Consider the following 12519-nt stretch of genomic DNA (forward strand, 5'->3'; position numbering starts at 1 on the left):
ATACCAGTATTTAGTGGGACATGTCTAGGTAAGGATTTCAAGGGAATAGATGATGGAAGAATTGAGTATGGATAGGAGTGCTCAGGTTATTTGAGGCAAGGCTGATTGAGTCCAAATTCAGCTGCCTTCTTGAGTACAAAGCTCACAGGTAGGATTTACATTTTTATTTTTTAATTATTTTTTATTTATTTTAATTGGAGTAAGCCAGAAAGAAAAACACCAATACAGTATACTAACGCATATATGTGGAATTTAGAAGGATTTACATTAAAAAAAATATATACAAACATAATCAAGGGAAGTTGTGTTGGACACTGTCTGGGTCACACCCTCTGCTGGGTATTTTAAATACATTATGATGGACACTTTGTGGCACTTCATCCCCCTCCCAGCTATCTTGTCATTTTTATCTATTTATAAATAAGGAAACAGTAAGAGGACTCGATGACCCTATATGGCATGGCCTCTGAGAAGCAGGCTGAGTTTTGAAAACAAAGTTCTTACAAATTGGAAAGCCTGTGGCTTGTCTTATAGCTCACTTTGTGCAGAAAATTTTAAAAAGTCTTATGGAGTTTAGGACATTGAAGATTAGTGGTTCTCACTAGGGGACCCAGGGATACTGGGCAATGTTTGTAGGTATTTTTTGTTGTTGTTACAACGAGGGGGCGCTCCTGACATTTAGTGGGTAGATATCTCACCATGCACGGAACAGCCCCACCACAACAAAAAACTACCCTCTCCCCCGAGAATTTCAATAGTGCTGAGGTTGAGAGAGCCTACAGTCTAGCCATTCATTGCTATAGAATAAGACAGTGGTCCTCAACTAAGCCTGATTTTGCCATGCCCCCACCCCAATCCGGCAAGGTCTGGAGACTTAAAACATTGTGGGGCAATGCACATCACATCAACATTACCATTTTCATCATCTTAAAGTACACAGTTGAGTGGCATTCTGCCGGGGTCCAGCCCCGGCTGATCCAGGGTATTCGAAGGAGAGATGGCATAGGCGACCTATATATTTAAATATTTATCAAAGATATAAAGATTAATAGGATGAGGATAGCTCAGTAGGAAAATTCAGTGAAGAAAAGAGGCTGAAATAAGGATAGCTCAGTGAGGAAATTCAGTGGAGAAAAGAGGCTGAATAATTCAGCCAGAAGGTGAGAGAAAGAACGACATGGGGAGACCAAGTTTCAGTGAACAAGGCCCGCACTTTATTTTCCAAAGTAGTTTTTATACCTTAAGTTATGCATAGAGGATAATGGGGGAAGGGGTAGAGTCATGCAGTAAGCCAGGCTTTCTTCCTGCAAACTTATCATATGCAAAAGCTTAGGTGATTTGCATCATCTTCTGGCCTGGAGGCCTGTTAACATTTTAAGACCCTTTCTTCAGAAAACTTATTTTTCTCTAAAGGTGACTGGTCAGGAGCCACCCTCCAAAAGCATTAGATAAAGTTGCATTTCTACAGAGCAAAGGTGTGGTGGGCTATAACAAGAAAAAGAATTAACTCAAGGGTCCCAGGTTACAAACATTAAAGCTACTACTTACACCAATTATATTAATCAATACACTGCCAGGGACACAGCAGGTAAGGGATATGGAAACTTAGCAGCAAACATTGGCCCAACAAGTGAAAATCCCTTCACCAATACAATTTCTATTCAATCTTTTAACTGCTCAAAGGAATCTGTATTTAGACAGTTTAGAACATCTCATGCCTCTCACAGTTGGGAGGCTCTGAGCAATCACATGTGGCCGGAAAAACCTATTCAGGCAGGCTAGAGGACTTCCAAAGGAGTTTGTAGGTTGAAACACTGTCACACCCAGGAATTTTTAACTGGAGCTGTAAGCTAACCCTTTTTTCAGAGAGAGGTAGTGGGGGACAGCCCCCCGTTAAGTCAGAGGTGTAGGTGAAAGCACAAAGTAGAAAGTAGGCAGACTCTGGTTTTGGGGGTAGATGCTCGAGAATTTCCAGGGAGACTCCTGAGGCTTGATCCTGCCTTTGCATATGCCAAGCCTCCTTCCTCAAGACCTTTGCCAGGGGCGGAGCTCGCTCCCCGCAGCATTCAGGGTGTTCACACCATTGTGACCATCACCACCATCTAGTTCCAGAATGTCTCAGTTCAGTTCAGTTGCTCAGTTGTGTCTGACTCTTTGCAAACCCATGGACTGCAGCACACCAGGCCTTCCTGTCCATCACCAACTCCCGGAGTTTACTCAAATTCATGTCCGTTGAGTTGGTGATGCCTTCCAACCATCTCATCCTCTGTCATCTCCTTCTCCTTCTGCCTTCAATCTTTCCCAACCTCAGGGTCTTTTCAAATGAGTCAGTTCTTTGCATCAGGTGGCTAAAGGATTGGAGTTTCAGCTTCAGCATCAGTCCTTCCAATGAACACTCAGGAATGATTTCCTTTAGAATGGACTGGTTGGATCTCCTTGCTGTCCAAGGGACTCTCAAGAGACTTCAACACCACAGTTCAAAAGCATCAATTTTTTGGCGCTCAGCTTTCTTTATAGTCCAACTCTCACATCCATACATGACTACTGGAAAAACCATAGCCTTGACGTCTACATCTCCCCAAAAGGAAACCCTATACTGATTCATCTACTTTGTCTCTACGAATTTGACTACTCTGGATTTTGGTGGGAGGTCACAACTGGCTCTGCTTTGAGCTTCTCTTGGGCACAGACCAAGGGTGCTGTGAAACCTTCTACAGCACACACCACAGCCCCACAGCAGTCATCACCCAGAGGTTGAAAACCCCACAGCAGATGGAGAGCGAGCGTTGTCTTCAGGATGTCGCACCTCCCACGGGTCCCCGGTTGGGTAGAGATCTAGGTGGGGGCGTGACTCTTCCTTTCACAGGCGTTAAAAACCTCAGCCTCATGGTATTACATGGGCTTCCCCCTCTCCATCTGGTTCCTCTCCTGGACCCCTCCCCCTCAGCCTCAGTCCCATTGTAGCTCAGCTCTGCTGGGGCCAGAGGACCGGGATGGTTCCAGAATCATGTCTCCTCCTCTCACCCTCCTGCTGAGCCTTAGTGAGTCCCAGAGAGAAGGTGGGGGCCCCTTGATGCCTCGAAGTGGAGGCAAATTCTTGACTTTGGGGTTCACCTCACCAGGGCTCTCTTCCAGGGCTCTGTGTATGAGCCAGGAGATCCAGGTTTGGGAAGGCGAGTCCCTCCTCTGAAGTTATAATTATTTAACTCTCGTTTTGCACAAGGTGATGACAAACGGCAAATCTGGGGTTCAAAAGTCGCTTCTGGGTCCTTCTCTGGTGGTGTTAAGCATGTTAAGAAACTGCCCTCCAATGCAGGGGATGTGGGTTTGACCCTTGGTTGGGGGACTGAGATCCCCATGCCACAGGGCAACTAAGCCTGCACACCCTAGAGCCCGTGCTCCACACCTGGAGATGCCTGCGAGCCATAACAAAGAGCCCCTGTGCCACAGTGAAGACCCAGTGCAACCAGAATGAAAAATAAAGACCCCTGGGCTCACCTTTCAGTCGGGTTTCCCCTGGCTCGCTCTGTCCCAGTCATGCAGGGTGTCCTGTCACTCCTCTGCCTTGAGCCCTGCACCTCTGGTGGTTTCTGCCTGGGGGGTGAGGGTCCGGGAGGCGCTTCAGTATTTCACGTGGCCATCCTTCTCAGCACAGTCAACACATTCTCACCTAGCTGACCACCGGATCTCATGGAGGTCCCTCCCCCATCACAGCCACGTTCTTCCATCACCCCTATTTATATCCTTCCAAGCCAGGGGTTCTTAACCGGGTAGTTCCTCAGTTTGTCCTCAGGGGGACATTTGGCAATGTTCATGGAGACTTCTCCCATGTGGCATGGTGATAAAGAACCTACCTGCCAATGCAGGAGATGCAGGAGATACAGGTTCGATCCCTGGGTTAAGAAGATCCCCTGGGGAGAAGGAAATGGCAACTAACTCCAGTATTTTTGCCAGAAAATCCCATGGAAGGAGGAGCCTGGTGTGCTCCAGTCGATGGGGTCACAAAGAGTTGGCCACGACTGAGCACACATGCACACTCGACTCAGCTCATGGAGGTTTTCTGGTTGTAATAGGTTAGGTGGGTGGTGGTCTGGGTAGATAGTGGATAGAGGCCAGGGGTGCTGCTCAACACCAAGCTCAGGACAGTCCCTGCTATGGGCTAAATTATGTCCCCCTCGAATATACATATTGAGGCCCTAACTCCCCCCCCCACTTCCCCATCCCCACCCCTACCCACACCAATGTGACTGTAATCAGAAGAGAAACAGATTTTGGCATCTGATTGTAGAGAAATCAAAACCGTGGTGTTAAATGAAGTCAACCCAGACTTGTGTCCAGAGAAACACTAAGTCCGCCATAGAACCTCAAAACTCTGGCCATGGAGAGCCCCCCAAACCCAGTGGTGTAGGGAGAGTCCGAGTGAGTAGGAGGAGGGGTCAGAGAAAGCCAGTGAGGTGATTTTTTCAAGGAGGAAGTGGTCATATATAATTAACAGAAGAGCAAAGATAAGGGCTGAGAGGTGTCCACTGAGAGTTCCAGGAAATTTATTAGGTTACAAAAACAGCTTCAGAGGAAGTGAGGGGTGAGAACCAGTTTCTAGTGGTTGAGGACTGAGCCTGAAGGGGTAGAGTATAGCCTTGCCCAGGTGGGTGATGTGTCAGGGCGATCAGTCACCCCATCTACAGACCAGGAAGAGTGGAAGGGGGTGGACCTTCTCCGAAAGATCATATCCATGCTCTGAAGATTTTGTTCCTGTTCCTGACTCAGGGTGAGAGAACTCTGGTACTGATGGTGATGTAATACTGTGGAGCGCTGATAAATTCCTAGAATGAGGACTTCCCTGGTTAAGGCATCACCTTCTAAAGCTGGGGGTGTAGGTTCGGTCCCGGGTCAGGGAGCTAACATCCCACATGCCTTGAGGCCAAAAAATAAAAAACATAAGACAGAAGCAATATGGTAACAAATTCAATAAAGACTTAAAAGTGGTCCACATTAAAATTAAAAAAAAAATCTGTAGAATGATATCATGAGCTTATGCATTACTGAGAAGGAGTTATCAACCCCTCCTTTTGGCCAATGGAAGGTGAAAACAGAAAGGACATAGTTTGCCTCAGGAACACAGATGTTCATGGAGCTCAAATTCCGTCCTTTCTCCCTGCTTCCTGATTCTGCAGTGCACCTGTTGTATGAGATGGGATGAAGAAAGTAGACAGGAAAGGCAGACCGGAGATCCTGTCTTATTGTTGTAATTGGGAAAATGGAAGAAACTGGGGGTAAACAAAGAAGGAAGAGAGGCTGAGCTGAGGGAGGAGAATGAGATGCCCTCTCAGTCTTCAAAGCTCACCTTTCCTGATCTCCATGAGACCAGCATCAACCGGCAGAAACGGATCTCCAAGCACATGGGCGCCTTGAGAAGTGAAGATGGGTTACACTGGTCCTGGGCTGGAGTGATGAATGTGCCCCCTTAAAAATATAGATTTTGTTGGGATTGTTCAGTCACTACGTCGTCTGTAAATCTGTGGCCCCATGGACTGTAGCATGCCAGGCTACTCTGTCCTCCACTATCTCCTGGAGTTTGCTCAAATTCATGTCCACTGAGTCAGTGATGCCATCCAACCATCTCATTCTCTGCTTATCCTTTTGCCTTCAATCTTTCCCAGCATCAGGGTCTTTTGCAATGAGTCGGCTTTTGCATCAGGTTGCCAAAGTATTGGAGCTTCAGCTTCAGCCTTAGTCCTTCCAATGAATATTTGGGATTGATTTCCTTTAGGATTGATTGGTTTGATCCTAAAGTCCTTGCTGTCCAAGGGATTCTCAAGCATCTTCTCCAAAACCACAATTAGAAAGCATCAGTTCTTCAGTGCTCAGCCTTCTTTATGGTCCAACATAAAGATATATTTAGTAAAAATGAGAAAGAAAGGAATCTTCCCATTTTTTTTATAATAAGGATGGACCTTGACAGCATTATGCTAAGTGAAATAGATCAGAGAAAGACAAATACTGTGTGATATCACTTAAAGTTGGAATCTAAAAACAAAGCCAAGCTTGTAGAAACAGAGAGCAGAATGGTGGTTACTAAAGACTGGTGGGTGGAGGAAATGGAGAGATGACATTTAAGGGAACAAACTAGTAGACAAGTAAGTTCTGGAGCCCTAATGATCAGTATGGTAATGATACACCACAGTGTCACATGATAATCATAAAACTTGCTAACAGACCAGATCTTAATTATTCCAAGCACAAAAAAGAAATGTTGATAATGTGATGTGAGAGAGGTGTTGGCTAACACTATAATGGCAATTGTTTCACAATAGATTAATGTATCAGATCAACAGATTAAATGCCTTAAACCTACAGAGAGTTCTATGTCAAAAATATTTCAATTAAAAATTTAAAAGCACTTTTAGTTTGGGATGACAAAGGTTCTCTGAAGTCTGTGGATGTTGCCCCAAATGTATCCTTTTCATATCACACCTGTCATGGTTCATCTACAATAGCAATGGGTGGGACTTCGCTACTGGGTTGTTACCTCTTTAGCTCTTAATCCTATTGATAAATATGCATTTTCTGTACTGGTGGTTAAATATTTTGAATGTCTCTCATCTGCAGAGACAGCAAAGAATAAAGAGGGATAAATAGCCAGGATGTGGAAGCAACCTAGATGTCTGTCGACAGATGAATGGATAAAGAAGTTTTGGTACATATATACAAAGGAATACTACTCAGCCATAAAAAGGAATGAATTTGAGTCAGTTCTAATGAGATGGATGAACCTAGAGCCTGTTATACAGAGAAATAAGTCAGAAAAAGACAAATTTCATATAGTAAAGCATATATATGGAATCTAGAAAAAATGGTACTGGTGAGCCTATTTGCAGGGCAGGAATAGAGATGCAGACACAATGGACATGTGAACACAGCAGGGGAAGGAGAGGGTGGGACGAACTGAGAGAGCAGCACCGAAATGTGACTACCATGTGTATAAGAGATCCCCAGTCGTAATTTGCTGTATGATGCAAGGAGCTCAATATGGTGCTCTGTGACTACCTAGAGGAGTGGGAGGTGGGAGGGAGGTTCAAAAAGGAGGGGACTTATGTATACCTATGGCTGATTCATGTTGATGTATGGCAGAAACTATCACAACATTGTAAAGCAATTATCTTTCAGTTAAAATTAGATAAATTTATAAAAAGAAGTAAGGATAAAGACAAAAGGAAGAAGGAAATATTCCCGTGGCCGTGATGTTAAAGCTGTTTTCAGGAAAGATGGGGGTGGTTGAAAATTTGGCTTGCAGGAAGGAAGCACAAGAGTCCTTTGAACCTGGAAGAGACAACAGGCTTGGTCTGCAGGAGAAATGTGCCGTCTTCATCTTCCTCCTGTCCAACTGCACGCAGTCCTCCCTTAGTTCTCTGCAGCAACTCCCTTCCTCCATGGGTTCCACACGGAGCTCCCACAGCCCAAGATTGGGGCCACTTTCAGCTCCACCTGCAGCTGCTGGGTCTCTTGATCATGTTTCCAGGGCTCTCTGTGCTCGGAGCCTTCTCCTGCACCCCCGATGTGAAGCCCTATGGGCTCTCTCTTGAGACTTTCTCCTGTGAAGCCAGTCTTCAAGCAGGAACCCCATGAGGGCCACTAGGACCAGGACAGCCAGGCCAAGCCGGATGAGATTCTGGATCATGTGATTCCAGAGGAGATGGTCTGGGTCAGAAGAACAGAGCGATTGCTCATGGGGAGCTACCAAGACCACCTCACCCCATCTCTCTCCCCTTTACTAAGGGCCCACAGCCCCTGCTGCCAGCTTACCTTTCTGCGATTGGGTCCCTGTGGTTAACTCGTAGGAGTCCCAGTAGTCTGCAGAGAGTAAAGAAAGTGAGGAAAAGAGATGGTGTGAGGGACTTCCCTGGTGGTCCAGTGACTAAGATTCCATGCTCCCAGTGCAGGGGGCCTGACTTTGATCCCTGGTAGGGGAACCAGATCCTGTTTGTCCCAACTAAGAGTTCCCTGATGCTTGGAAAGGTTGAGGGCAGAAAGAGAAGGGGACGCCAGAGGATGAGATGGCTGGATGGCTTCACCGACTCCATGGACACAAATCTGAGCAAATCTGGGAGATGGTGAAGGACAGGGAAGCCTGGCGCACTGCAGTCCATGGGGTTGCAGTCAGGTTGGACCTGACTAAGTGACTGAACAGCAACGACTTTGACTATAGGTTACGAGTGCCATCCAAGCAAGGTCTTCGTCTGGTTGGCTGACAGAAATGCAGTTCATGGCTTGCTCTGTGCACTCAAGGGATATTGTGAACGAATGCCAGCTTTTTAGTGTGGTTGGGAGGCTTTGAGTCCTTCCCCTGAGTTTAGAAGTATCTGTTACTCACCAGAAGAGGTGTGCTCAGTGGGTGCGAAGGTGGTGTCCCCGGCATCTCCTGGCACTGGAGACAAGGAGAAGATCAAGGGGTCTGGTCTTCCCACCTATTCCCTCCCCCATCCCCAATCCTCCATCCTCCATCTCTGTGGCAATGGTCCTCATGCTCTCGCTAGCTCCTGGACCTCTGGGAATCGATGTGGATGAGAGCATTGGTGCAAAGCACCTTCTCTGCATCGCCCCACCTGCCTCTCTGCTGCCATCCTCATCGCTGTTTGGTGGTCACTTAGAGATCCAGAAAGGACATGGGGCAAAATTGAGGGGGAGGTCCTCACCTTTGACCAGGAGCTTCACAGGCTTGCTGGGGAAAGACCATGCATGGTTGTTGTAGGAGCCAAAGCATCTGTATGTCCCTCCATGTGCTGGGGTCACAGGGCCCAGGTGGAACTCTGCCCGCAGGTTCCCGTATCTGAGCTGGGGGCGGCTGGATCGTCCCTTCTTGAGCAGGAAGAACGTGCTTGTAGCTGTTGCCAGCTGGCAATGGAAGGTCACATTCTCTCCTGAGGTCACCTCAGACCTGGGTTCGACTGAGAGCGTGGGTGTATCATACAGTCCTGTGAGAGAAGGTGGCAAGTAGGTTAAGAGTATCTTTTTCATTTTTTTTTTGGCCACGTGCCACATGGGATCAGAGTTCTCCCACCAGGGATCGAACCCAAAACCTTTCCACTTGAAGGGTGGAGTCTTCACCAATGGATCACCAGGGAAATCCCAGTACAGAGCATTTGTATCCTGCTTGCTGCATCTCCTAGCGTCCCTCTAGTCCTTAGGGCCAGGATATCACTGCTTGGAATCTTGGTCTCTTCTTCTATTTCCTAGATTTGTCTTGGTCATGGACACACCCTCCCTGAATTCTCCCTTCAAGACTGAGACAGTCCCTCCACCAGCTGCCAAGAGAGTTAAGAGGAATCTCTTTCTGGGAATTTTCCTACATCAATGGTCCTCAGCATTTGGTCCTTGGGACCAGCAATGTCAGCATCTTGGGGAAGCTTGTTAGAAATGCAAATTTCCAGGCTCTATCCCCGAACTATTGCATCAGAAACTTGGGGGAGGGGCAGCCACCTGTGTTTTAAAATCTTTTTGGCGGGACTTCCCTGGTGGTCCAGTGGTTGAGACTCTGCCTTCCAGTGCAGGAGGGTGCAGGTTCTATTCCTGGCGGGGGAGCTAAATCCCACATGCCTCGTGGTGGCCAAAAATCCAAAACATAAATCCCAAAGCAGTATTTTAACACATTCAGAGAAGACTTTAAAAATGGTCCACATTAAAAAAAAATCTTTAAAACCTCATTGCTACTTTTAGTTGTAGTAAAATATACATAAATTTACCACCTTAACTATTTTTAATTGTATAATCCCATGATATTAAGTACATCCACATTGTTGTACAATTGTCATCCCTGTTAATCCCCAGAATGCTTTTCATCTTGCAAAACTGAAACTCTATATGTTAAACATTAACTTTTCATTTCCCCTTTCCCCAGACCCTGGCAACCACCATTCTACTTTATGCCTTTGAATTTGACTATTTTAAGTACCCCATTTAAGTGGAATGTACACTTATTGATCCTTTGATGGTGGGCTTATTTCACTCAATATAACATCCTCAAGTTACCAAGTGTCAGGATTTCCTTCCTTTTTAAGGCTGAATAATGTTCAGTTGTATGAATAGACCACATTTTCTTCATCCATTCATTCACTGGCAGGCAAACTTGTTTCTACCTTTGTCTGTTGTGAATATTGCTTACATGAATGTGGGTTTACTAAAGTCATCTGCGCTTCTGCAAGTCCAGAGGTGACTCTGATATTGACTTAAACTTGAGACCCACATCCCTCAATGGAAGGGAACCACCTGACCCAAGATTACCTGGCCACCTCAATCCTAATTACCTTGCTTTTTCCATACTGCCATTTCACCCTCACATGCTGTGTAGCTGATTTGAATTTCCTGACTTTGACTCATAGTCTGTCTTCTGCTAGAACCCAAGAACCACAAAAGCAAGACTATTTGTCTGGAATCTCCCTAGGAGTGGTTCTCATCCAATCCCTGCCTGATAGGAACACAGAGCTTCTAGCCTCAAGACTACGCTGAAAGGCCAGCCAGGTCCAGAGTTCCACATTTGTTCAGTTGAAGTCTCTGTACTTAAATTTTTTATTTTTTAAAAAATTTTGGCCATACCACATGGCATGCAGGATCTTGGTCCCCTGTCCAGGGATTGAACTCTCATCGCATGCATTGGAAACATGGAATCTTAACCACTGGACTGACCACCAGGGAAGTCCCTGAGGTCTCCCTTGGAGTTGCACTGCTGTTCAACTGCCCTTTCTGTGAGCAGTGAGGGCCTGTGCCCCTCACTTATCACAGGTGCTGTTTTTAAGGACACTCCATGGTGATTCCCTCTGGGCACAAACATCCATCTTAGAGTCTCTTTTCTGAAGAACTAAAGACCAATCTGCTTCTAGGACATAGAGACAATTCTCTAAAGAATCCCATAGGCATTAACCAACCCCCTGCATTGCCCCCGAGACAAACTAATATCTGAGCAAGGCTTGGGAGAGATGGAGGGAGACGAGCAAGTGAGGACTTTCTGGAGGACTCAGGTTGATGAGATGACCTATAGCTGCACCACGGGACAGTTACCTGTTACCACCAGCTCCAGAGGGTCGCTGAGCTCTGACCAGAGCTCTCCACTTCGGTAGGAGCACCTGTATTGCCCTGCGGTGTGAGAGGTCATGGCTGGGATGGGGAACTTCACCCAGTTCATCACTGGGGATGACTTCGGTCTCTTCAAGGCAGAAAGGCCCCCCTCAAAATGCAGTTGGTATTCCATGGCCTCGCCAGCTCCCCGACACCCGATGGTAGCCGATCTTCCCTTTGGGATCATGAAACTCGGTCTGACCCAGATGGCAGGTTTCGAGAGCATCTCTGGAAGGGAATCAGAGGCGGGAGTTCCCAAGAAAGCCCCCTTTCCAGCCTACCATCCACCCAACTGCTGGCCGTGAGCCTTCCTAGCCAGTCAGAGTCCCTGGCCTTTCCTCTAGCTGTTCTCAAGCAGATACAGTGGCTGAACCTAACTTGGGGGCTTTGAAGGAAGGACTTACGCTTCTGGGTGCTGCTCCTCTGGCTCAGACCCAGCCCTGGAAGACAGGAATGATGAGATATTTTGCCCTATCCATGCTAGACCCCTCAATTCCAGCTTTCTTCCACGCGAGAACTCACCAAGGACAAGAAAGACAGCAAGTGTGGAAGGCATCGCTCAGATTCTCCCTGGTAAATGTGGACAGCTGGGTGGAGATGGAGCCCCGAGGGCCAGGGGGATGCTCAGGATGTGGTGAGTGAAGCTCGGGAGCAGTCGCCCAGAGGCTTTCACACCGACTTGTTTACTGATGATTCAAAGGTCTTCCTCTACCTCTGGCCATTGGCAGTAAGGAAAAGACGTAGTTCCCATGATGCATCTGAGTGTATCTGTGGTTTCTAACTAGAGCCTCTGACCATGGTCTGGTTCCTGGCAGAAACTCATTTCTAGGTCAACTGGTAAATTTTGAAATGGGGACTTTATGCCCAGGGAAGGCATAGGGCAGTGTACAGAGCAAAACCCTTAAAGTCATTTAAAAAATATGTGTTTGACTTTGGCTCCTCTGTGTCCAGCATTCATGTGCTGGGATGTTAATTGGTTTCATCAGAGTGATAGAGGGACTTCTCTGGTGGCTCAGTGGTTGGGACATCACATTCTGACGTGCAGGATGTGGATTCCATCCCTGGTCAGGGAGCTATGATTCATGCCACATGCCACATGGTCAAAAAACCAAAATATGGAACAGAAGCAATATTGTAACAAATTAAAAAAAAACTAAAAAAAAAAAAAAGAATAAAATGATAAAACTGTCTTCTTCAGGTTTATTACAATGTTTTAATAAAATACTATTTTTAAGCAAAAAAATATTTTTCACATATTGACATTCCTTTAGCCTTCTATAAAGCAGAATATTAAAATATTAAGTACATTAATATATTTTAAATGCAAAATGTGTCCGTTGTTCTTTTTTTAAGGGTCTAAATAATTTTTAAATAAATAAGTTATTTAATTGAAGTATAGTGAAGGAAATG

At 46.1% G+C, this 12519-nt stretch overlaps 1 protein-coding gene across 2 annotated transcripts; it reads right to left on the bottom strand.

The window, feature by feature from the left end:
• Window positions 1–149: 149 nt before the first annotated feature.
• On the bottom strand, window positions 150–12223 carry LOC147354663 (natural cytotoxicity triggering receptor 1-like). Of its 2 annotated transcripts, XR_015146520.1 has the most exons (9): window positions 11632–12214; window positions 11514–11549; window positions 11053–11337; window positions 8694–8972; window positions 8372–8425; window positions 7804–7851; window positions 5345–7698; window positions 3855–3911; window positions 150–3594 (listed from the first exon to the last, which is right to left on the bottom strand). XR_015146520.1 is itself a non-coding variant. In XM_086354559.1 (8 exons), exons 1-8 carry the CDS (start codon window positions 11663–11665, stop codon window positions 3738–3740), a joined length of 1029 nt encoding a protein of 342 aa, XP_086210685.1. In that variant the 5' UTR covers window positions 11666–12223; the 3' UTR covers window positions 150–3737. The 2 variants fall into 2 exon arrangements, 1 of the variants encoding a protein (XP_086210685.1); XM_086354559.1 differs by having other exon boundaries at window positions 150–3911; window positions 5345–5463; window positions 11632–12223.
• Between the last annotated feature and the right edge of the window lie 296 nt (window positions 12224–12519).

This window comes from Bos grunniens, chromosome 18 (genome assembly GCF_055505025.1).
Source record: "Bos grunniens cultivar Pamir isolate PY7600 chromosome 18, Bosgru_T2T1.0, whole genome shotgun sequence".
Taxonomy (NCBI): Eukaryota; Metazoa; Chordata; class Mammalia; order Artiodactyla; family Bovidae; genus Bos; species Bos grunniens.

Bases quoted from the DNA above. Each gene is read 5' to 3' on its own strand.
- LOC147354663 (XM_086354559.1), bottom strand. From the start codon at position 11,665: ATGCCTTCCACACTTGCTGTCTTTCTTGTCCTTG. The intron at 11,550-11,631 runs GTGAGTTCTCGC...CCTGTCTTCCAG, and splicing joins TGCTGTCTTTCTTGTCCTTG to GGCTGGGTCTGAGCCAGAGG. The intron at 11,338-11,513 runs GTAAGTCCTTCC...ATTCCCTTCCAG, and splicing joins GAGGAGCAGCACCCAGAAGC to AGATGCTCTCGAAACCTGCC.